The 25,950-nt window shown below is 41.9% G+C and overlaps 1 protein-coding gene across 3 annotated transcripts; it reads right to left on the bottom strand.

Annotated features, from left to right (window-relative positions):
* Nucleotides 1-894: 894 nt before the first annotated feature.
* Nucleotides 895-24,261, bottom strand: LOC139410893 (zinc finger protein 318-like). Of its 3 annotated transcripts, none has more exons than XR_011634547.1 (11): nucleotides 23,789-24,261; nucleotides 15,442-16,440; nucleotides 14,033-15,257; nucleotides 11,938-12,020; nucleotides 11,731-11,830; nucleotides 11,308-11,627; nucleotides 9,264-9,458; nucleotides 8,406-8,505; nucleotides 6,555-6,673; nucleotides 1,337-3,962; nucleotides 897-1,223 (listed from the first exon to the last, which is right to left on the bottom strand). XR_011634547.1 is itself a non-coding variant. In XM_071156544.1 (10 exons), the coding sequence occupies exons 1-10, from the start codon at nucleotides 24,062-24,064 to the stop codon at nucleotides 1,629-1,631; spliced, it is 5,751 nt and encodes a 1,916-aa protein (XP_071012645.1). In that variant the 5' UTR covers nucleotides 24,065-24,261; the 3' UTR covers nucleotides 895-1,628. The 3 variants fall into 3 exon arrangements, 1 of the variants encoding a protein (XP_071012645.1); XR_011634545.1 differs by having other exon boundaries at nucleotides 898-1,100; nucleotides 1,187-3,962; XM_071156544.1 differs by having other exon boundaries at nucleotides 895-3,962.
* Nucleotides 24,262-25,950: the final 1,689 nt, after the last annotated feature.

Genomic DNA, 25,950 nt, shown 5'->3' on the forward strand with positions numbered 1-25,950 from the left:
CGGTATAGCATAACATGGTTAAAAATGTTATATCATGGATGGTCAGTCCCTGCATCCATAGCTGTCTATTTATCTGAGAGTGGTTACATTTCTCCAGGCCCATCACTCAGCTTTTTACCAAAAGAGGCAGGGAAACCATTTTATGGTTTCATCTGTTGATTTGCCCTTTGATATCTTGATAATAGGCAGCTGTTTAAAGTGCCACCAACAAACAAGCCTTTAGCTAACGTAGCATATGACATTCACTTTTCAAACGTAAATAGCACTTTTCAGTAGTGCTCAAAGTATGCCATTCCATGAGCGCAGCATTTATTTTTCAACTGGAATCAATGAGCCCAATCAGTCCTCCATGACAACAAAATCATAAACAGAGTAGGCTGGCTAATAAGCCCTTAGTTTTGAGGTTATGCTCAGGTAAAACAATTTGGCTAATCTATACATCCATATTTCCAAGTCCTATTCTTTAAGATCAAGGGGTATAACATTTATTGGAATGCCAGAAATTCTGATAGATTTTGTCTTTTAATGTTAAGATGATTTATTATATGTAGTAGAAAGCGATGGGTTAGAAGAAGCCTACATAACCAACCCATAAAGAAAGATTTGACATCCATATATGGCCAACTATGTAAACTTGAACATTGATTGATGCTTCAATATATGTCATTCAATTGGTAGCATACATTTTTGTCTTCTTCTATTGCCTTTTAAGGGGAAAGTAATCTAAAAGTAACAGAAGGTAATCAATTACATTACTGATTACGATTTGGGACAGGAAACTAGTAACTAAGGGATTACATTTAGAAAGTAACCTACCCAACCCTGGGCGTACCATAATGATGTTTTATGTTTCCAATGTCTGTATACAAGGTCTGAGAAATAACAGAGAAAATGTTGTGGTCACTGAAATTTATTTGAACTCTACTTTAGCAACAACAGATAAAGGACAACCATTTTTTTTGTATTAATTTTCACTAACACAGAATAACATTGAGCATAGTAAAGTCAGTGAACAAATGAGTTTTTTTTTTTAAAAAGATCAACAATTCCAAGGTTATGTTCATGAGTATCTATATCCACATCTTCTTTTCTGGAGGGTGCTGTAAAGAGTGACAGATATTACATGGTGTAATTGTCAAAGAAAGCCATGTTCAGATATCTTTTGGTCCATGCTGCACTACCTTACCAAATTCTGTTTTCTTCTTAAACGTGAGTTCTTGTTCCTGTATTAAAATACCTTTCAATCATTTAAAGAGAAAATAACACATTTCTTAAGAGTCTGAAGGTGGATATACCAAAAACCATAGTAATCAATAAGCATGGTACAGTACATTACCTTTTAAGAAGTAAAGAAAGGTTTTGCTGAACGAAGAAGTAAAATTCTCAAGACAAAAGGCTTGCAGAACAAGCTTCTAAAGTTCTGAAGAATCATCACTTAATATGAAAGTCAAGTCTTTTAGTGGAAGTTTCACTCCATTCAAATTCGAGCTGCCTGCTACGGCCATCAAGTTAACAGGGCTTAGTTTCCGAATCAGCAGTATTTGTGTGGGTTACTACTTGTTCCCGTCTAATCCCATCAACTACCTAAAAACACAAATTCCCAACGGCCTGCTGTCTAGTGGAGTCTGTTACTCAAGATTAAAATCAAAGAGGTCTAAGCCCAGCACTTCTGTTGGGAGATCCAGGGTCTCTGTTGAGATACCCAGAGAATCTGATGGGTTATCCAGTTGTACGGGGGCATCCTCGGGAGTCTCTTCCTTGGGCTGCGGGTCAGACCCACTCTCAGTCTCCATTGACTCCTGAGTGTTGGTTTCAATGGTGTTACTGTTGTCAAGAGCTGTGAACTCTGGTTGGGTTTGCTCTGTTTGTGGGGCCGTAGCTTCCAAGGCTTCGCTGTTATTTGAGTCATTCGGTGCAGCTTTGGACTCTGCCACTGCTTTAGTGGCCTGTGGGTCAAACCCACTCTCAGTCTCCATTGACTCCTGAGTGTCGGTTTCAACAGCGTTACGGTTGTCAAGATCTGGGAGCTCGGGTTGGGCTTGCTCTGTTTGTGGGGCCGTACCCTCCAAGGCTTCGCTGTTATTTGAGTTATTCAGTGCAGCTTTGGACTCTACAACTGCTTTAGTGGCCTGCGGGTCAAACCCACTGTCAGTCTCTGACTCCTGAGTTTCAGTTTCATGGGTGTTACTGTTATCAAGAGCTGCTAGCTCGGGTTGGGTTTGCTCCATTTGTGAGGCAGTAGTCGCCAAGGCTTCGCTGTTCTTTGAGTCATTTGTTTCACCTTTGGAGTCTACAACTACTTTCGTGGCTGTGCTGGTGATGGATGTGGTACTGGCTGTGGTAATGCTGCTATAGAATATGTCAAATAAATCTTGGGCTTTTGCGGCAGCTAGATTAGACTTTGGTTTTTCTGATTTGTTCATCACCTCACTTGGGGGTCTCTGCATGAAAGGAGGGGGTGTGACCATCACAGGGACATTCTGCTCACTCTCAGGGACTCCTGGTGCAGATACATCAAACTTCATGGTCATCATGGTCAGGGGAGGCAGGGGAGTCTTGAACTCGGGCATCACTGCTGAAGGAGTAGATGTGGAGGCTTGACTAAAAGACTCTGCTGTGGAAGCTTTCTTTTCGTCTGGTGAAGTGGGACCTGGCTTCCCAGTGCCCTCTGCTGACTTCTTCAAATCCACTTCCTCACCACAGAAAGCTTTGGAAATTATGTCTGCTGCCAGTACTGGGTCATTTTTAGGCTGGTTCTGTATGACAGGAAGAGGGGTCACGTCACTGTCACCGGGTGGTCTGATAGAGAGAAAGGTGTTGAGAGGGGCCGGTTTAGCATATACCCAGGGCCCAAGTCCAGAGGGTTTTCTCAGGACCGTGGAAGGAGCAGGAAGGTTTGGGCGTATTTTCCCAGAGTTGAAGGGTACCCATGCGCTAGTTGGGGAGATGACCGTCTTCCCTGACAGTTTGATAGCAATGCTCTTGGCTGCGGCCAAAGACTTTGAAAATGCATCTGGGTCGTCATCCTCTTCAACCTCCTCATCTTCCTTCAGGAACTCAACAGCCACTCTCTCAGCCTCCTTCGCAAGCTCATTTTCTAGTTTCTTTTTCCAGCTGAACTTACCGAAGGCAGATGGAGGCTTCGGTTCCACTTTGGCAGTTTCCTCACTTTTCTTGCGCAGCTTTGCTCTCAATGCTGGATTAGGACCACAGAACACTTTGGGAGGGTCACTGGGTTTCTCAGGCTCAGACTGCTTTCTAGATCCTGACGTCTCCTCCCTTTGACACCCACCCTTCTCTTTTCTTGATTGTCTTTCCTCCTTTTCATTCTTAGGTTTCCCTTCCTCCCTCTCTGATCTATACCTCTCCTCCTCTTTCTTGCTACATTTGGGATTGGGCTCTTTCCACTTCCCATATCTGGACCGGTCTTCCTCTTCCTCCTGCTCATTATCCCTCCAATTAAACTTGGGTCTCTCCTCTACCCTGCTAAACCTAGGCCTGTCTTCATCCTCTCTACGGTTTTTGAGCCGCTCTTCCTCTTCCCTGCGATTTTTGAACCACTCCTCCTCTTCCCTGCGATTTTTGAACCGCTCCTCCTCATTGCCATGCTTGTATCTCTCGTCGTCCTCCTTCTTACTGTACTTGGGCCTCTCTCCTCCCTCCTTACCATGTTTGTACCGCTCCTCCTCCTCTCTCTTGCGGTACAAATACCTCTCTTCTTCCTCATTTTTGCTGTACTTGACCCTCTCCACATCATCCTCCCTTTTGTGTTTAGACTTCTCCTCCTCCTTTTTACTGCGTTTAGGTTTCCCTTCCTCCTTCTCTTTGCTCTTTTTGGACTCTTCCTCTTCGTGTTTACGTTTAAGCTCAGAGTGCTTTTTGTCACTAACTTCCAACGTGAGTCCAGCTTGACGATCCAGGTTCCTTCTCTGTTCGTAGAGCGGATACTCATACATTCGTTTCTGGCAGAAGGACCAAAGAAATATTCAAGTCATTAGAGTGAAATGTAAACAAGCTGTCCCAAAATTTGACTTCAAGGGAACAGTCTACCCAAATTACAAAAACATGTTTGTTTCCTTACCTTGTAAGCAGTTTATGGACAAAGAGACTGCAATATACAATTTGAGTTTGTTTACCTAGCCATTGACACCAAACACTAACATTAGCATTTTCTAACCAAAAACTATTGTGAGCCAATGTACCCAATATTAGCATGTTTTAAAGGTCATGTCCAAATTCTCTTATAACTTCAAACCAAGTCATTGACAACACAATCTGGAGACTTTGGGATGGCTTGGACATGATATTTAAACATGCTAATATCGTTTTTGCGGCGGGGGGGTTAGAAAATGCTTAAGTTAACGGTTTGTGACAGTGGCTAGGTGAACAAAAAACTTGGTTTGCAGATTTGAGGAAATATGTATATAATTTTGTAATTTATGGCTGTGTTTGAACACCTATAGTAACATACTGCATACTACATATTTAATGAGTATATACTACATGTTCATTTTAGTATACTGTAAACTAACAGTACCCTTACTAACGCTTCACCTGTCTACCGGAAGTTGATGCTGCTATGCAACATCTTGCTAGCTTGTTAGAATAACTAACAAATGACTAGCTAGACTTCTTATGACTTCATTAACAATGTCCATTGCAAACGCTGAACGACTATACCACTTAGCTAAGAATGACGTAAATAATCAAGTCAATAAACGTGGGTAGTTCTTTAGATAGTTAATGTACTGGCAAGTTCGATGTATTAGTAGCCAACTAACGTTAGTTAGCCAACATACCGGTATATACAAGCAACTGCTGTAATGATATGCTATGCGGTTTGTAAGGCTAAAGTCATATTTCCGATACCATTTGATCATAGTAAAGCAGAGAATAAAAGACTACTGTGCGCACAAATAAATAAATTCAGTAGTAGTGTTCGGCATGGCCTGGCCGATTAATTAGGGCCGAATTCAATATTTCATCTCAATCGGGAATTGGGATTACATTGCAATCCACGAGGAGACTGTTGCAGGCAGACCACCTGTTACGCGAGTGCAGCAAGGAGCCAAGCTAAGTTGCTAGCTAGCGTTTACACTTATCTTATAAAAAAACAAATCCATCATCAAAAAGCACAATCGTTGCACCAATGTACCTAACCATAAAAATCAATGCCTTTCTTAAAATCAATACACAGAAGTATATATTTTTTAAACCTGCATATTTAGTCAAAATAAATTAATGTTAGCAGGGAGTATTAACTAGGGAAATTGTGTCACTTCTCTTGCGTTCGGTGCAAGCAAAGTCAGGGTATATGCAGCAGTTTGGGTCGCTTGGCTCGTTGCAAACTGTGTGAAGACCATTTCTTCCTAACAAAGACCATAATTAATTTGCCAGAATTTTACATAATAACATTGAAGGTTGTGCAATGTAACAGCAATATGTAGACTTATGGCCCGGCCCGTTCTATAAAATATGCAACAGTTCCGTATTTCACTGAAAGAATGTTTTGTTTTCGAAATGATAGTTTCCGGATTTTACCATATTAATGACCTAAGGCTCATATTTCTGTGTGTTTATTATATTATAATTAGGTCTATGATTTGATATTTGATAGAGCAGTCTGACTGAGCGGTGGTAGGCAGCAGCAGGCTCGTAAGCATTCCTTCAAACAGCACTTTCCTGCGTTTGCCAGCAGCACTTCGCAATGCTTGAAGCACAGCGCTGTTTATGACTTCAAGCCTATCAACCCCGAGATGAGGCTGGCAATACTATAGTGCCTATAAGAACTTCCAAAAATCAAAGTTATATGAAATACAAATGGTATAGAATGAAATAGTTATATAATTCCTATAATAACTAAAACCTAAAACTTCTTAACTGGGAATATTGAACCACCAGTTTTCATATGTTCTCATGTTCTGAGCAAGGAACTTAAACACTTTTAAGTGTTAATTCAGTATTGTTGTAATTGTCATTATTACAAATACATATATAAAAAATAAAATGAAAAAAATATTTAAAAAATAGGCAGATTAATCGGTATCGGATTTTTTTGGTCCTCCAATAATCGGTATCGGCGTTGAAAAATCAAATCGGTCGACCTCTTACTGTTCAACACTTAACTTGAGGACATTGCATGACAAAAGCATTTCCCAAACAAAGCCTTAGGTCACTTTTGATCAGGATCCTGGAGCGTTTGGTACCCTGATCTGCGCTATAAAGTATGTTTGAAACGCAAAAGAACCTTGGCTGAAATTAATCCTGGACCTGAGTAGCAGGTCCAAGATTCAGGACCAGAGTACCAGGTAATGTGACGCAGCAGCACAAGTTGCGTGGAACTTTTTACCCATTGTAAACAAGCTAGCTTGCTAACATCATGTTAAACGTGAGTCTTGCAAATCGCACCCTGAAACAGTTATTTTCAAGAATTCTACAAAACATTTTGTAGAATACTCCCAAAAGCTCCAGGAGTCCAAACCAGAGTGCCGAATTTCAGATTAAATGTACCTCACGGTGAAATAATGCCCTACTCCCAACTAGAAATGGCCTACCTTGTATTTCTCATTGTGAGGTTGACTCGTGGCATGATCTTCAGCGCAAATTGCATCCCCGCAAAACTCCTCGCAAAGCTGGCAATAATATCCCCTCACTGGCACCAAAAACTCAGATCCTATGAGAGAAAAAAGAGACGTTTTTAAAAACACCTAATGGTCACAGGGAACAATCACAGATTTGTACCTTTACTATGCTCCCCATGGAAGAAAACCTATTGTAAAAGTAGATTACTACATTTAGGTCTGTTCCGTAAGCATACATATACACATAACATCAACATTTGTATACATAGTGGATATCATAAGTACTCAACCCCCATGGAATTTTTCAAAATAAATGACATTACAAAGTGGGAATGAAACAGATTTAATTGTGATTTTTTTTGTAATTGACCTAGACAAAATACTCCTTAACGTCAAAGTGGAAAGAAAATTCTACAAATATTTACAAATTATATATATACAAAAAAAAATCTAAGTTCCCTCAGTCAAGAATTTAATTTCAAGCACAGATTTAACTACAAAGACCAGGGAGCTTTTCGAAAGCCTCATAAAGGGCAGTGATTGGTAGATGGGTAATAATAACAAATCAGACTTTGAATATCTCTTTAATAATTATACTGTGGATGATGTACTAAACCACCCAGACACAACAAAGATAGTCATCATCCTGAATTGGGCTGCAGGACAGGAAGGAAACTGCTCAGGGATGTCACCAAGAAACCACGGGTGATTTTAAAACAGCTACAGAGAGTTCAATGGCTGTGATGGGAGAAAACAGAGGACGGATCAACAACATTGTAGTGACTCCACAATAATGACCTAAATGACAGAGTGAAAAGAACAATATAAATATACAGAATAAAAGTATCCCAAAACATGCATCAAGGCACTATATAGTTATAGTGCAAGAAAACACAGCAAAGGAATACACTTTTTGGCCTAAATGGACAACGTTATGTTTTGGCTAAATCCAACACGTCACTGAGTAACGGCCTGGTTATTTTCAAGAATGGTGATGGCTGCATCATGGTATGGGTATGCTTGACATCAGCAAAGACGGGGAGTTTTTCCAGATAAAAATAAATGGGATGGTGCTAAGCACAGGCAAAATCCTAGAGGAAAATCTGCTTCAGGCTGCTTTACACCAGACACTGGGGAGGAATCACCTTTCAACAGGACAATAACCTACAACAAAAGGCCAAATCTACACTGGAGTCACTTACTAAGAGGACAGTGAATGTTCCTGAGAGGCCAAGTTAGTTGACTTAAATATGCTTTAAAATGTATGGCAAGACTTAAATTGCGGTACAGCCATGATCCCCAACACTAACAGAGCTTGAAGAATTTTGAAAATAATAAATTGGCGAATAATGCACAATCCAGGTATGCAAAGCTTTTAATAAAGACGTACCCAAGAAGACTGACAGCTGTAATACCTGCTAAAGGTGTTTCTAACATGTATTGACTCAAGGCGAATACTTATCCAATCAAGGTATATTAGAGTTTAACTTTTCATACATTTAAAATATAATTATTTGACAAATGTTATTTTTTGAAGATCGTTCACAAAATGTTGACAAATCCATTTCAATTCCACTGTGTAGTACAAAATGTAAAGAAATCCAAGGAGGTGAATACTTATGATACCCACTGTCGACATTGGTACTTGACTAAAGGTTGCCCAAAATAGGATCGGCTTTACATTGCATTTAGAAATCAATGCTTATTTCTTATGCATATTTTGAATTCAGTGTCTGCAAACTGTGGCAGTAAAAGATTGCTAACAACATTTAACAGTACATAATAAATATTTAGAAGGGAAAAATAAAAGATTTAAGTTTGTACCTTTAGCAGGTTTAGTCATTTTCTCTCCTGAAGAGTGAATCTTATTCTTCTCATTGTTGGAGGAACTTGACGCCCACGGTCGATTGTAAGGATCCTGAGTCTGCAAAGTGGCAAACAAAAAAGCATAACCAATCTGCTGTAAAAATACAAGGGACTGAACAGTTCAAATGAAAAGGTAAAAATAAATCAGGCCAGTGATGGGGGACAAAAAACAGGAACAGGAGACAGCACTCGTGATAGTAAACAAAAGCTCTTCAATTCACTGAGTATGATCGAATATCCAAGAAGGGTACAGCTCCAGCCGATCAGCCCCTCAGCTCTGTGCTCAAGAGATCCTTGCCGAGAACAGCCAATAGGCTTTCAGCATCATAATCAGGAGTCTGCTGCATTTCTTTTCAAGGTAGCTAGCTAGCTAGCTGACTTCATAGTTAACAAGGCCTGTAAAGAGATGAGTCCATCTGAGTGTTTATCAGAAAGCAATTTAAATATAAAGTTAAAATGTAAACTCGACTAGCTATCTATCATACCATCACCAAACCAGTCACACAATGCTAGCTAATAATGTATTATAAAGCAGTAGTTCTGGCCATGCAATCTAATTGTTTATCTTGCAGTTACCAACATGGCTGGAGCGCAAGTACAGCACAGCTTCCTAACCACTTGCAAAATATATTAATAAGACTACATTCAGCAACACTGTAGCTAGCTCAGTGTTTGTTTACTGCGTGGCTTAGCAAGGATAGTTTGGCTGTTCTCTGTAGTCTGTATGATATGTGACTGGTTCCACAGCAGAACTCCTGAGCACGGAACTGCTGAAGCTGGAGTCTTACTGGGACATTCTACAAATAGTACACAAACCTTTCGGTGCGATTTGCTGTGCAAGTGCGTGAAAAAATCGAACATGGAACCACAGGTGACATTGCAGCTTTTGCACCAGTGGTTCCCAGCGTCATAGTGTTCAAACAGGTCTGCTGGAGTCTCAGGAGGCTGGGTACTGGCAGGGGCTTTCTTCTTCGTTTTTTCAGGAGAGGCTCTTGAGGACGACGATGCTGCCTAATGAAGAACAGAAGTTACACAAGTCAGCAAAAGAGCGAAATAGGCCTGGAGGAAGCAGACAAAAAAATACATTTGAGTGTTAAAAATTAAAACAGATGTTCGATAAAGAGAATTTTACGATGATCCCCAAACACTGAAGTTTTCAAAATCTCTTACCTTGGCAACATAGGCGATCTGTGTTCCAGCCTTGAGGGAGTTACTCGTGAGTTATCAGAGAATCCTGTTTAAGACTAATATAGGACTCATATCGTCGTATCCTTGTACGCTAATCTCCACCAATTAATGGTCAAAAATCAAATTAAGTACTGATTTGTGAGCAGAGCAAAGCAGTCGAGAGAAATGGACTCAATGAGTGCTGTTCACAGACCATGAGTGTAGAGTGGAAAAACATCAAGTATGATATTTAAAGAGATTCACTCCTCTCAACCAAACAGCTAAAATTCAGAGTCGAGTTTCCAATAGCAGAGGTCATAAAGATTGCGGCACCCACGCACTTACAACCAATGCCTTGTTTACCAAGTTTGCCGTATTGTACGTTGCTCTCCGTTACTCTTCTTTGTATCGTCATAAGCCCAGTATACATGATCCAAGTTAAACGCCATGACGCAGGCAATTTGAAAAATCGGGAAAAGTATATTGTGCTGATTTATTGGGGCACTGAACCATGTTGCGCGCCGTAGTTTAAAAAACTCCATGGAATTAGTGGTAAAACCATGACGTCATATTTGAATTCCTACAAGTGTATGCACCCTCACCATTAAAATCCATTTGACTTTTAAGATGCCAAGCCGCTCTACTGTAAAGATAAAATGTTACATTTTGGTGTATTCTTGTCTTCAAACAATACACAGTTTCCATATTTAATAACTTAAATGATTTAAATTGAATACCTTATGATTACGTTTTTTGAATGAGAAATTAGAGATGAGTGACCACCCTATTAACATTCTCTTTTTAAAACACAAATTTGAAAGAATTAGAGCCACTGAAAGGGATTAAAACAGGCCACATAATTAGGATCCCTCTCTGTATGCAAAGTATTCATCCCAACTAATCTCTTATCTTCTAGCTACACGTTGATAGCGAAAAATGCTTTCGATTAAATGAGAGTTAAATTACAAACTGGGGGAAAAGATGGCCGCCTTTCAATTTATGAATGTAAATACCCTATATCCAAGCTTCTAACGCAAACATCTTACTGAGTTTGGCATCTACAGAAACAATTTCAGAGAAAAAGTTTGTTATGGTTGTGGTCTTTCATAAACAAATACAGTGAGCTCCAAAAAATATTGTAAAATGTAGGAAGAGCTTAAGCTTAATCACAACTGTTGGCCATATGAAAGTGAACAGGTTCCACCTATGTTGCAGGTATAAAACACATTCATTTGTAAACATGCATGTATTTGCAGACCAGTTATGAGATCAGTTGGGTCAGACATAGGCATACAAAGAGGGAACTTTTCAATCAAGATCGTGATCCAACTCTGCCTCTTGGGCAACACCAACATATGAGCACACGGAATGTCCAGGTTAGACTGAGTAGTTGCACCAACATTGATTAACCCCATATCTGATGTATAAGCAGAAGGCTAAATGCCAGGTATTCAAAGTAAATACTGCTTACTGGTATTTAATGGATCAGACAAGGGCAAGTAGACATTTGCATCCAAACCAGCCCTTTTGAATAGTTATTCAAGAAGTCATTTAGACTGATATTCTAAAATAAAACGAAGGCTACATGTCAATTTCAGCATAAAAAATATGTTTCTGCAGCAATGAAGGTTTTAAGGTTCTACCAGTACTTCAGCTCTCTGGCTTGTGCCTGGAGCAGCTTACGGAATTCTACCTTAGCAGAGGCATGGGCCACAGGTGATCTCTCTCGGATGTGAGCACGCTCCTGTTTCTTCTCTTTCTCTGGAGGTGGTGGGTGTGTTGGCTGCTCAAGGTCCGCAGAACCCCTACCCTCTCGCCGGGGCTTGTCATTTGGTTGTAGACCGAGAATGAGAGCCACCTTGTCAAGCTCCGATCGTTTCTTCTCTGCTACCTCGTGCTCTTTGCGGAGCTCAGCAATCTGAGTCATGACCTCTTCCTGCAGCCGACTGATCTCAGACAGTAACGGGTCCTTATGGCCATCCTTTTCACGCCGCTTTTTGCGCAGAAGCTCCCCTACCAAGACAATACAATTTTTATCCAACTGTACAAAACCTAATGAACATGTATGACTTAAAATACAAAGAAATATAGGAAAGGAATGAGATGATTGAAGTACCTTGCTGTTTCCTCAATCTCTCTAGTTCCTTCATGAGATAATCTTTCTTTTTCATGCGGATCTCTCTGTCTCGTCTCAGTTTTTCCCGTTCTTCAAGAACCTACAGAATGGAGAATCATTAGAGAACGAGTGTATGGAAAGAAAACAAAACCAGCCAAAACAGTGTCAAATGGCATTTGAATTGAAGTGGATAGCTGAATACTCCACCTTTTGTTTTTGGCTTTCATTATTTCGCTCCTCTAAAACCCTCCTGTCCTTGCCATTATCTTGAGGGGCCATATTGGATGATGCTATACAGGAAAAATGTACAAAATTAGACAGGAGTTATGTGCTGCAGTTTCATTGATCAAAAAATATATATACTCTACCAGTCAAAGGTTTGGACATACCTACTCATTCCAGGGATTCTCTTAATTTTTACTATTTTCTACAATGTAGAATAATAGTGAAGACATCAAAACTATGAAATAACACATATGGAATCACGTAGTAACCAAGAAAGTGTTAAACAAATCCCAATATATTTTATATTTAAGATTCTTCAAAGTAGCCACCCATGGCCTTGATGACAGCTTTGCACACTCTTGGAAATCTCTCGACCAGCTTCATGAGGTCGTCACCTGGAATCCAGATCAATTAACATGTGTGCCTTGTTAAAAGTTAATTTGTGAAATTTCTTTCCTTCTTAATGCATTTGAGCCAATCAGTTGTATTGTGACACAGTAGGGGTGTTATACAGAAGATAGCCCTAATTGGTAAAAAAACCCAAGTCCATATTATGGCAAGAACAGCTCAAATAAGCAAAGAGAAACAACGGTCCATCATTACTTTAAGACATGAAAGTCAGTCAAACCGGAAAATTACAAGAACGTTGAAAGTTTCTTCAAATGCAGTTGCAAAAATCATCAAGAGCTATGATGAAACTGGCTCTCATGAGGACCGCCAGAGGAAAGGAAGACCCAGAGTTATGGCTGCTGCAGAGGATAAGTTCATTAGAGTAACAAGCCTCAGAAATTGCAGCCCAAATAAATGTTTCAGAGTTCAAGTAACAGACATCTCAACATCAACTGTACAGAAGAGACTGTGTGAATCAGGCCTTTATGGTCTTTTTGCTGCAAAGAAACCACTACTAAAAGGACAACAATAATAAGAAGAGACTTTCTTGGGCCAAGAAACACGAGCAACGGACATTAGACCGGTGGAAATCTATCCTTTGGTCTGATGAGTCCAAATTTGAGATGTTTGGTTCCAACCGCCATATCTTTGTGAGATACAGAGTAGGTCAACGGATGGTCACGCTCCACAAGTGTGGTTCCCACCGTGAAGCATGGAGGAGGTGTGGGGATGTTTGCTGGTGACACTGTCAGTGGCTTATTTAGAATTCAAGGCACACTAAACCAGCATGGCTATCACAGCATTCTGCAGCAATACACCATCCCATCTGATTTAGTGGGAGTATCATTTTGTTTTTCAACTGGACAATGACCAAACACACCTACAGGCTGTGTAAGGGCTATTTGACCAAGAAGGAGAGTGACGGAGTGCTGCATCATATGACCTGGCCTCCACAATCACCCAACCTCAACCCAATTGAGATGGTGTGGGATGAGTTAGACCGCAGAGTGAAGGAAAAGCAGCCAAAAAGTGCTCAGCATATGTTGGAACTCCTTCAAGACTGTTGGAAAAGCCTTCTCCATGAAAGTGGTTGAGAGAAAGCATTACACACTCTTGGCAATCATCAAGTGGCGCAGCGGACTAAGGCACTGCATCTCAGTGCTAGAGGCTTCACTACAGACACCCTGGTTCGAATCCAGGCTTTATCACAACCGGCCATGATTGGGAGTCCCATAGGGTGGCGCACAATTGGCCCAGCATCGTCCGGCTTTGGCCATTGTATGCCGTCATTGTAAATAAGAAAAATTTGAAGAATTGTTCTGAACTGACTTGCCTAGTTAAATAAAGGTTAAAGTCAAAGGGTGGCTACTCCTTCAAGAGCGTTGGAAAAGCATTCCAGGTGAAGCTGGTTGAGAGAATGCCAAGAGCGCAAAGCTGTCATCAAGGCAAAGGGTGGCTATCTAAAAATGTGTTTAACACTTTCTTGGTTACTACATGATTCCATATGTGTTAATTCATAGTTTTGATGTCTTCACTATTATTCTACAATGTAGAAATATAGTAAAAATTAAGAAAAACCCTGGAATGAATAGGTATGTCCAAACTTTTGTCTGGTACAGTATATATTGATAGGGAATGAACAAGTCATTAAACATCCACTTATTCAATGCCATCAGTTTATTCTCACCCTTTCTATCACCCCCCTGGTGCAACTCTGGCTGGATAACTTTAAGGTATGGTCTGTCAAAAGGCGGAGCATTCGGAAAATCTTCAATGGGAGATTGAGGTGGCATGCCCATAGATGGAGGTGGGTACATGGGCCACTGTTGGGGCATGTAAGGCCAGTTCCCATATTGCCCATAGCCAGGAGGTGGATAGTTGGGTGGTACCAGACCATGCGCCTGGGCTTGGGCATAGGCAGGCATGGAGAGAGATGGGTGGGTGGGTGGCACTGGAGTAGTTTCAGGGGCTTGTGAAGCCTTCTGCCCCCAGCTACTGTCCTCAGTCCTCACCTCTCTGCCGCCTCGAGTCTTCCCATGGTTGCTGTGCCTGTCAGATGGGGGTGACTTCTTCCGGTTCCTGCTGTTATCACGGCTGCTACTACGGCTCGGGCTGTGGCTGTCGCTACGACTGCTAGAGCTGCTCCCACTGCAGCTCCTACGCCTGCCCCTGCTCCTGTCTGAGCTTCCTGAAGAGTCACGGCGATCCCGCCTCTTGCCAGGTCGACGGGAGGGAGTTTTCGGAGGGGGCTTCTTTCCATGCAGACGCTCCTGAGTCCTGGCAGCCATCTTGCTGATCTCTGTCACCCCCAGGTCCAGCCCGATGGTTTTGAGGAGGTCCTGGATCTTCTCGTACTCTTCCACGTCTTGCTTCTCCTTCCCTTCCAGTGGCCCTGTTCCTGGTGGGTAGTCATTAGGCTCTTCAACCTTGATATTATGGTCAGGGATGGCAGAGGACCTGCTTTGATGCCGATACCTGATGTCCATTTGTTGCTGACGAGAGCTTCTCGGATCTACAATACCAGGATGGCCCTCTAGGTGCGGTGAGGTGCCATAGCGTGCCGGGTCACTCATAATATCACCATATAGCTCTGACAGACTGTGCTGACGGGGAGCTTCTGCTGGAGCCCTGCCCCGCTCTACATCATCTTCATCGCCATAAAGGAACTTCTCCTCATCGTCAATGTCTGGTACCCTCTTCCTTTTCTCCTCCTGCGGTACAGGTGCACCTCCCAACAGGTCAAGGATCCCTGCAATCCCACTGTGGTCCAGCCTACTCTGGGCCATGTGTGGGTCATCCCTCAGCTCCCCCAGCATGGTGGCCAACATGATAGGGTCCATGCCTTTCATAGCTGAGAGAAGACGCTCTGCCTCAGCCTCACCAGCAGGGTCAACTCTTGGAGAATCACTGTTCTGCAAAACAAAAACAAAATAATAATCTATGATAACCAAATTTATCATGAATAGTAATTTGGATGAAGAAAAAAACGCCTTGTGGGATGACAGGGTTAGAGTGAGTATAGAGATGGGTAACACAATACACAGCTATAGGCAACATAATTAATTTAACATAGTAAGAAAATGACATGTCCACTACCTGCACATATGACGGGGAGTCAGTCTCAGAGTCCATGCGCCTCTTCAGGATGGACTTTGTGGGAATATTCAGCATGTCTTCCATCTCTTTGCGGCGACGGGCCAACTCCAGCTCCTTGAACCCACTTGTCTTCTTTAAGTTATTATCACCTCCCCTGCTGCTCCTGCAACTGCTGCTAGTACTGACACTGCGGCTCCTGCGTGGACCAGCAGTCTTTGCTCTGCTCATACCGCGGGCCCGTCCATAGCTCTGGCCATGACTCCCACTCCTGCTTCGGGACCTGCTTGGCGGACGGCTCTTGCTCCTTCCACGACTCTTGCTCCGTCCCCCCATTTCAGGGCTTTTGCTTCGGGCCCGGCTTTTGCTTCGTCCCCCCATTTCAGGACTGCGGCTTCGGGCCCGGCTTTTGCTCCGTCCCTTCATTTCAGGGCTGCGACTTCTGACGCGGCTTTTGCTCCGTCCCCCCATTTCAGGACTGGGGCTTCGAGCGCGGCTTTTGCGCCGTACCCCCATTGCAGGGCTGCGACTTCGGACACAGCTTTTACTCCGTCCCCCGATTCCCGGGCTGCGGCTACGAGGACGGCTCTTGCTCCGTCCCCCGATTCCCGGGCTGCGGCTACGAGGACGGCTCTTGCTCCGCCCCCCGATTCCCGGGCTGCGGCTACGAGGACGGCTCTTGCTCCGTCCCCCGAATCCCGGGCTGCGGCTACGAGGACGACTCTTGCTCCGTCCCCCGAATCCCGGGCTGCGGCTACGAGGACGGCTCTTGCTCCGTCCCCCGAATCCCGGGCTGCGGCTACGAGGACGGCTTCTCCCCCTGCTTGGACTCTGCCTCCTGGGGCCACGGTCATCAGGGCCGTCATAACTGGACCTCTTTGGCAGGTAAGGAGGGTAGTCTCTTGAGGGTAGCCCTACCCCAGGTGGTCCAGTCAACTCATTGCCCACAGTGATGACCAGACTGTGGTCAGGGGGGATGCCACCACGGGGAGATGGAGATCTCTAATGACAGAAATAGATATGTAATCAGTTTCATAACACTGGGATTTTGAAATGATAAGACAGCATTTTGTGCAATTGATGCATTGCTCCAGTAAAAAAGGCAATATGAGCCCGTGCAAGGACTAACTTCCAGTTCTAGCTAACAATTTAACCAGTATCAGGGAAGAAGAGGAGACAATGAATGCCGAGTCTTCTCTCTAGCCCAGGTAGATACCATTCATTTTCCCATTAGACAGCTCTGCAAACATTGTCAAAATACATTCGGTACTCACAAAATATGGAGTTTGTGAGCAACCGATACATCGATACATACTTTCCTAAACATTTATAAGCAACCCCAAAAAATTGTCTGTAAATAATCTATATATTGTTTTTTTATCACGTGCCAAATCCACCTCTTCAGCACCAATAAAATCACTCATTACTGCCACGCACAGGTTGGTACAGTATCCCGAAAGGTTATTTATTTCATTACCTACAACCAGGGCCGCCGGAAAACGTGTGGCGAGGCAGCATTTGCCACAGCACGTTTTAATCAGGTGGCTGCGCCACACCACTTTATACTAAACAGAAATATAAACGCAACATGTAAAGTGTTGGTCCCATGTTTCATGAGCTGAAATAAAAGATCCCAGAAATGTTCCATATGCACAAAAAGCTAATTTCTCAAATGTTGTGCATAAATTTGTTTATCCCTGTTAACAAGCATTTCTCCTTTGCTATGATATTCCATACACCTGACAGGTATGGCATAGCAAGAAGCTGATTAAACGGCACAATCATTAAACATTGTGCTGGGAACATTAAAAGGACAATAAAAGGTGCAGTTGTGACAACACAATGCCACAGATGTTTAAAGTTGAGGGGCCATGCAATTGGCATGCTGGCTACAGGAGTGTCCACCAGAGCTGTTAACAGATAATTTCATGTTAATTTCTCTAACATAAGCTAACGTCGCTTTAACGGTGATGCACCGATATGACATTTTTGGCCGATACCCATATCTGATATTTCCCTTGACAAAAAAAAAACGGGACGGATATTTTCAATTTTAGCAGTCTTTTAAGCATTCCAGTACAGTTAAATAGTTCACACACATTCCCTGGTTCAAATCCAGGCTGTGGCCGTGATTGGGAGTCCCATAGTGCGGCTCACAATTGGCCCGGCGTCATCTGGGCCGTCATTGTAAATAATAATTTGTTCTTAACTGGCTTGCCTAGATGAAGGTTACACACACCAAAAAGTTGGTGTTGGCATTTATTTATGTCCCCATTACCAGTAAAACATAATCAAAACCTATTTCTTTCACTTGCTGTGCTGTTTCGTTGTTCATTTGTTCAGTCGTTTCATTCTCAACCAGGATCTCTATGAAAGCCATTTGGGTCTTTGCATGTCAAAAAAACACGTCAAATACCACTACCACCATCTGTTTCAATAGCTATAGTTAGCTAGCAAATTAACTACAGTTGAAGTTGGAAGTTTACATACACCTTAGCCAAATACATTTAAACTCAGTTATTCACAATTCCTGACATTTAATCCTAGTAAAAATTCAATCTAAGGTCAGTTAGGATCACCTCTTTATTTTTTAAGGATGTGAAATGTCAGAATAGAGAGAGATTTATTTCAGCTTTTATTTCTTTCATCACATTCCCAGTGGGTCATACGTTTACATGTACTTAATTAGTATTTGGTAGCATTGCCTTTAAATTGTTTAACTTGGGTCAAACATTTCAGGTAGCCTTGCACAAGCTTCCCACAATAAGTTGGGTGAATTTTAGCTCATTCCCCCTGACAGAGCTGGTGTAACCGAGTCAGGTTTGTAAGCCTCCTTGCTCGCACACGCCTTTTCAGTTCTGCCCACAAATGTTCTATAGGTGTGAGGTCCGGGCTTTGTGATGGCCACTCCAATACCTTGACTTTGTTGTCCTTGAGCCATTTTGCCACAACTTTGGAAGTATGCTTGGGTTCATTGTCCATTTGGAAGACCAATTTGTGACCAAGCTTTAACTTCCTGACTGATCTCTTGATGTTGCTTCAATATATCCACATAATTATCCTGCTTCATGATGCCTTCTAGTTTGTGAAGTGCACCAGTCCTGCAGCAAAGCACCCCCACAACATGATGCTGCCACCCCCATGCTTCACAGTTGGGATGGTGTTCTTCAGCTTGCAAACCACCCCCTTTTTCCTCCAAACATAACAATGGTCATTATGGCCAAACAGTTCTATTTTTGTTTCATCAGAACAGAGGACATTTCTCCAAAAAGTACAATCTTTGTCCCCATGTGCAGTTGCAAACTGTAGTCTGGCTTTTTTATGGCAGTTTTGGAGCAGTGGCTTCTTCCTTGCTGAGCGGCCTTTCAGGTTAGGTCGATATAGGACACGTTTTACTGTGGATATAGATACTTTTGTACCTGTTTCCTCCAGCATCTTCACAAGGTATTTTGCTGTTGTTCTGGGATTGATTTGCACTTTTCAAACCAAAGTAATTTCATCTCTAGGAGACAGAGCGCGTCTCCTTCCTGAGCGGTATGACGGCTGCGTGGTCCCATGGTGTTCATACTTGCGTACTATTGTTTGTCCAGATGAATGCCTTCAGGCGTTTGGAAATTGCTCCCAAGGATGAACCAGATTTGTGGAGGTCCACAATTTTTTTCCTGAGGTCTTGGAAGATTTCTTTGGATTTCCACATGATGTCAAGCAAAGAGGCACTGAGTTTGAAGGTAGGCCTTGAAATACATCCACAGGTACACCTCCAATTGACTCAAATTATGTCAATTAGCCTCTCAGAAGCTTCTAACGCCATGCCATCATTTTTGGGAATTTTCCAAGCTGTTTAAAGGCACAGTCAACTTAGTGTATGTAAACTTTTGACCCACTAGAATTGTGATACAGTAAATTATAAGTGAAATAATCTGTCTGTAAACAATTGTTGGAAAAATGACTTGTGTCATGCACAAAGTAATGTCCTAACCGACTTGCCACAACTATAGTTTGATAACAAGAAATTTGTGGAGTGGTTGAAAAAAAAAAAAAAAAAGAGTTTATGACTCCAACCTAAGTGTATGTAAACGTTTGACTTCAACTGTATATAGCTAGGTGTCATCATCTAAAATAACCCTAATTTATGAGACAGTTCTTATTTGATTTATGGTGTCGGACCCATCTATGTAAAGCTAGCCACAATAAGGATTTTCCACAATAGTGGACTTTGCGGTTAGCCTACAAAATAAAAGTAAGCCATAATTCTACTATTTGTATTACTGTCTATAACATACTTTTATTTTGAAGGCAAACTGCAAATTTCATTGTTGTGCCTAATACTTATTGTGGCTAGCTTCACGACATAACCCAGTGTGGTCAAGCCTCACTAGCCAGATGAAGCTAGCTGGCTGCTTATAACATTAGCTTTGGGCAACAGGGTTAAGTTGCTGACTAGCCATTTATTTTAATGAACTGAAGCTCAATTTCAACAACAAGTGGCAACCTAGCTAATACCCACTCACAAGGATTCCTAAATCATTGCTAAGAATAATAAATTACTGCAGGTTCTACTGGTCATTGTTTTCAGGCTGCTTGTATTGGTGCTAGCTCAGTACCAAGCTAAAGCTAGCTACCCCAGAATTTGCGGTCAAACAAATTATGCTTTATTACCAACGCGGTATAAACACATCGTTCGTGGCCGGTGTTTGCACAGCTTTAACAGTGCTACTGTATCTTTTTTGACACTCAAAGTCCCAATCGGCATTCCATAATATGCATGTCGTGAAGCTAATAGCAGTGACGCTATTACTGTAACTCCTGTAGCGCAACATCTGAAAAATAGCGCACTTGGTAGTGTGGACCGGTGCTCGACCAGTCGGCGAAAGCAAACATCACCCACGACAGAGAACGGTCGATTGTCAAGGGCAATGAATTCCATTATCTTGACTTTAATAGATTTCACCTTTGAGTTGTCTCGCTGAAATTTTGTTATGCTTTCAAATGACTGCTCGACTTGTTGACTGTCGATCCACACAGCAGACATTGTGGGCTAGTTTAGGAATGCTGTGTTGCACGTGTAGTGCAAAATTTAACGTGGCGTCTTATAGTCATGTACCTACGTTATATAGGTATGCACGTCAGCTTTGACATCGGTTTTGCACATTGGGTCATTGAAATAGACATGCACGATATATCTGTGAACATATCAGAATCGGCCGATATTAGCTAAAAATGCAAATATCGGTATCGGACGATTCTGATATGTTCACAGATATATCGTGCATCCTTATTTTAAAGAATTTGTCAGTACGCCCAAATCGGCCTCACAAGCGCAGACCATGTGTAACCACACCAGCAAGACCTCCACATCCAGCTTCTTAATCTGCGGGATCGTCAGAGACCAGCCACCCGGACAGTTGATGAAACTGAGGAGTATTTCTGTCTGTAATGAAGTCCTATGAAATGCTTAAAGAGTTGCATTCTGTCTTGGAATGGGTGGCCAGTAATAAACTGGTCCAGAACATCTCTAAAACTAAAAGCTTTGTATTTGGTACAAATAATTCCCTAAGTTCTAGACCTCATCTGAATCTGGTAATGAATGGTGTGGCTGAACAATTTGAAGAGACTAAATTACTCGACTTACCTTAGATTGTCAAAACATGTAGATTCAATGATTGTCCATAATAAACAGATGCTCTGCTTTTTGGACACCACACTCCAAAAAGCAAGTCCTGCAGGCTCTAGTTTTGTCTTATTGTGATTATTGTTCAGTCGTGTGGTCAAGTGCTGCAATGAAAGACCTAGTGAAGCTACAGCTGGCCAAGAACAGAGTGGCACGTCTTGCTCTTCATTGTAATCAGAGAGCTGATATAAATACTGTGTGCCAGTCTCTCTTGGCTAAGAGTTGAGGATAGAAAAATAAGTTGCGTAGTTAGGCTAAGAAACATTAATGTGTTGAAATTCCCAAATTGTTTGCATACACTACTTACACACAGCTCTGACACAGACTTACCCCATTTTGGGGAATTTTCAGAGGTGGAAACTTTGTGGGAATTAACAGGAATATGCTAATTAATATTAATACCATTTAAAAGTAGATTATTTTTGCATTGGATATATTTACCATATCATATGGAGACAGAAACATAAACCTGTTACCTTATTATTTACAATTGTCTACTTATGTTTAATTCCTTCTAATAGAAATAAAAACAACTATTTAGTTACAAATTGAACTTTAATTAAATGAGTTGACTCTTCACATAGGATGATTTCACTGAACAACAAAAGGGAATATTGAATGATCCATCTCCCAAAAACATTTTCAATATACATCTGTAAAATGAGTCTAGAAACTAAAGCTTTGGTTGTCTTCCTCCCAGGCTTTCATGTCTTCTCCCTGGACCTCCTCTTTAACACCAGGCTCTGAGGACTCATCTTCACTGTCACTCTCAAATCCTGTTGAGGATGGCTCATTGTCAGGCTCAAAAAGCCTCAAATTTGCTAGGACAGCCACCAATTTTTCAACCCTTGTATTGGTCAGCCTGTTGCGTGCTTTGGTGTGTGTTCCCAAACAAGGACCAGTGGCTGATGTTGGTGGAATTTGGAGGATGATGAGGCAACAGGGGAAAGAGCCTCAGATCCACAAAGTCCACTTCCAACAGGTGGCTGATGAGATATGTTGGCACGACTGCCAAATTGCATCTCCATCCCAAAGCCCTTGCTTGGAAGTGTACATCGCCAGACTGCCAAGAACCTTGCCCTCATCTAAGCCAAGGTGGCGAGAGACAGTAGATGACACCATAGGCCTTGTTGATCTCTGCACCAGACAGGATGCTCTTGCCAGCATACCTGGGGTCCAACATGTACGCTGCGGCATGTATGGGCTTCAGGCAATAGTCTTCATGCTTTTTGATGCATTTCAGAACTGCAGTTTCCTCTGCTTGGAACAACAGTGAAGTGGGCAGGGCAGTATGGATTTCTTCTCTTACATCTGCAAGCAGAGTCTGAACATCAGACAGGACGGCATTGTCTCCCTCAATCCATGCAATGGCTACTGCTATAGGTTTCAGGCTGCTTACCTCTCTCCCCAAATACATCATCAGCATAAACCCAACCAGTCATGTTTTCATTTGATTGTCAAACAATCACTTCAAAAGGGCTCTTTTACTAGGTTACCCACACATGTTCATCCACAAGCAACATATTTCCAACCTCCAAACAGTGGTGAATGGAAAAAGACATCTGTTACACAAAACACCAAAAATGTAATGACATTTGGTGATGGTCAGTAGTCCAGAATGAATGCCTCCACTGCTGTCTGTGCGCGTCTCGTGTCAGTCATTCATCTCTGCCTTGGTAAAATTTCTGTTTTCTTGTCGAACCACATTGCATTTTGGAGCGTAGGCTGTCCACCCGTTTCCATTTGCAAATTTGTCCTGCCTCTGACACTTATGGTAATTATAAATAATGGAGTAATAGCCTACAGTTTTCTTGACATTTGTTTTTATGTATTTTATTTAACCAGGTAAGTTGACTGAAAACACATTCTCATTTACAGCAACGACCTGGGGAATAGTTACAGAGGAGAGAAGGGGGGATGAATGAGCAATTGTTTTCATTATTGTGATAGGCTAAGGTTTTACAGGTATTGCGTACCCCCACTATTGATTTTGCCTGGACACTGTACCAGACCTCCTTACTTTCACCCCAGTATTTAAATAGATTAAGTAGACAATGTTTTTATAGTAATCTTTCTGAAGAGATTTGGTCAAAAACAATACTTTTTTTGGGGTGCTAGTAAATTTAATTTTTTTTGGAAGCACATACCAGGCATGATGTCAGTAAAAGATTAAAGTTGCTCAGCGAAACTCCATATTTGGGGAGTACCAAACGTACTTTGCCTTGCAGAACTGTCTAATGGAAAAATGAATGGTTGCTAACTGGGTTAGAGGAGACTTGTCATACTCATTGTCTCCTCCCCTGCACAGAAGTATATTCCTTATGTCGATTCAGTTGCAAAACGTTTCGCCTGTTGCTTGATTTATTTCAAACAGAAACCGTTTAATCCAAGCGGAAAATGTTTTGTGACGAAAATGAGTTTCTATTGGACAAATTAAGGTCGATCCCACACAGTTACCCACCGATTGGTTCTTAATTAATAAACGGTTTCCGTTGCAAAACGTAATGTATACACACCAGATAACGTTACTGATTCAGCAAACAATAAACAGTGATCAAATGGTTACGCTAATTAGCATAGTAAAGCAAAAAAAATGTATAGCTACGTTTACCAATGTAATTAACTAGTGGTAGGCTGGTCAGGTAGCAGCAGTAACATGCAAATAATGATTGTACTTACTTCTCTTTGGGGAGGGCCGCTGCCCCAGTATTCACCACCTGGTCCTCTGCGACTTCCTGAACCAGCTGAAGTATACCTCCTGCGCGGTGGAGAACGTCTGTACTGGTCTGGAGGTGGCCCGTCATGGTAACCCTCAAACGGCGGTCTGGGCCTGCCCCGTTCTTCTCTAAATGGAGGCCGAGGATACGGCCGGCCAGGCGTAAGACCACGGGGCGGTGGACCACGGCCCTCGTACGGCGGCGGATACCCTCGAGGTGGAGGCCGTCCACGATACATATTTTACTGTTAAATTTTACTTTTCCTATCAATTACAGCCACTTACTACCGAATAGATTTTATACACATTGCCGTTTTATATTACTTACTGTATGTCTGCAGCTAGTGATAATGACATTCTAACTACCATGCAGCTATTTCAGTTTGTTTGACGAACACAGCACTCACTGTGTTACGATTTCCGGCCTGATAAAACCGAAAAACCTTGTCTTCTTCTTTCATATATTAGCGGTCGGCCAACTAACGTGAACTGTGCATGCCGCCACCTACTGTGATGGAGTGTGTGGTCGATTACGGTTAGATTTAAACAAAATTCAACAAAAACCTAAATCGTCCGAGTCCTTCCCAATCCCATACTACTAAGAAAATAAAAGAGCCATGCTAATTCCGACCACAGCCCGTAAATTAACAGACCGTCCTCCCAATCCCCGAAATATATATATATATATATATACACACACACACACACACAGTTGAAGTCGGAAGTTTACATACGCCTTAGCCAAATACATTTAAACTCAGTTTCACAATTCCTGACATGTAAACCTAGTAAAAATTCCTTGTTTTAGGTCAGTTAGGATCACCACTGTATGTTAAGAATGTGAAATGTCAGAATAATAGTAGATATAATTATTTATTTCAGCATTTATTTATTTCATCACATTCTCAGTGAGTCAGAAGTTTACATACACTCAATTAATATTTGGTAGCATTTCAATACATTTTTTTTTAACTTGGGTCAAACGTTTTGGGTAGCCTTCCACAAGCCCCCCACAATAAGTTGGGTGAATTTTGGCCCATTCCTCCTGACAGAGCTGGTGTAACTGAGTCAGGTTTGTAGGCCTCCTTGCTCGCACACACTTTTTCAGTTCTGCATTTGGAAGACCCATTTGCGACCAAGCTTTAACTTCCTGACTGATGTCTTGAGATGTTGCTTCAATATATCCACATAATTTTCTTTCCTCATGATGCCATCTATTTTGTGAAGTGCACCAGTCCCTCCTGCAGCAAAGCACCCCCACAACATGATGCTGCTACCCCCATGTTTCACAGTTGGGATGTGTTCTTCGGCCTGAAAGTCTCCCCCTTTTTCCTCCAAACATAACGATGGTCATTATGGCAAAACAGTTCTATTTCTGTTTCATCAGACTAGAGGACATTTCTCAAAAAAGTATGATCTTTGTCCCCATGTGCAGTTGCAAACCGTAGCCTGGCTTTTTTATGGCTGTTTTGGAGCAGTGGCTTCTTCCTTGCTGAGCGGCCTTTCAGGTTATGTCAATATAGGACTCATTTTACTGTGGAAAAATATACTTTTGTACCGGTTTCCTCCAGCATCTTCACAAGGTCTTTTGCTGTTGTTTTGGGATTGATTTACACTTTTCGCACCAAAGTACGTTCATCTCTAGGAGACAGAACACGTCTCCTTCCTGAGCGGTATGACCGCTGCGTGGTTCCATGGTGTTTATACTTGCGTACTATTGTTAGTACAGATGAACGTGGTACCTTCAGGCATTTGGAAATTGCTCCCAAGGATAGAACAGACTTGTGGAAGTCTACAATTTTTTTTCTGAAATCTTGGCAGATTTCTTTGGAATATCCCATGATGTCAAGCAAAGAGGCACTGAGTTTGATGGTAGGCCTTGAAATACATCCACAGGTACACCTCCAATTGACTGAAATGATGTCAATTAGCCTATAAGAAAGTTCTAACGCCATGCCATCATTTTTGGGAATTTTCCAAGCTGTTTAAAGGCACAGTCAACTTAGTGTATGTAAACTTTTGACCCACTGGAATTGTGATACAGTAAATTATAAGTGAAATAATCTGTCTGTAAACAATTGTTGGAAAAATGACTTGTGTCATGCACAAAGTAGATGTCCTAACC

The sequence above is a fragment of the Oncorhynchus clarkii genome, chromosome 1, assembly GCF_045791955.1.
Source record: "Oncorhynchus clarkii lewisi isolate Uvic-CL-2024 chromosome 1, UVic_Ocla_1.0, whole genome shotgun sequence".
Classification (NCBI taxonomy): Eukaryota; Metazoa; Chordata; class Actinopteri; order Salmoniformes; family Salmonidae; genus Oncorhynchus; species Oncorhynchus clarkii.

Coding starts and splice junctions, on each gene's coding strand:
- LOC139410893 (XM_071156544.1), bottom strand. CDS start 24,064: ATGTATCGTGGACGGCCTCCACCTCGAGGGTATCCGCCGCCGTACGAG. Junction 12,021..14,032: donor CCAGGGGGGTGATAGAAAGG/GTGAGAATAAAC, acceptor TTTCCTGTATAG/CATCATCCAATATGGCCCCT. Junction 11,831..11,937: donor ATGAAAGCCAAAAACAAAAG/GTGGAGTATTCA, acceptor TCCATTCTGTAG/GTTCTTGAAGAACGGGAAAA.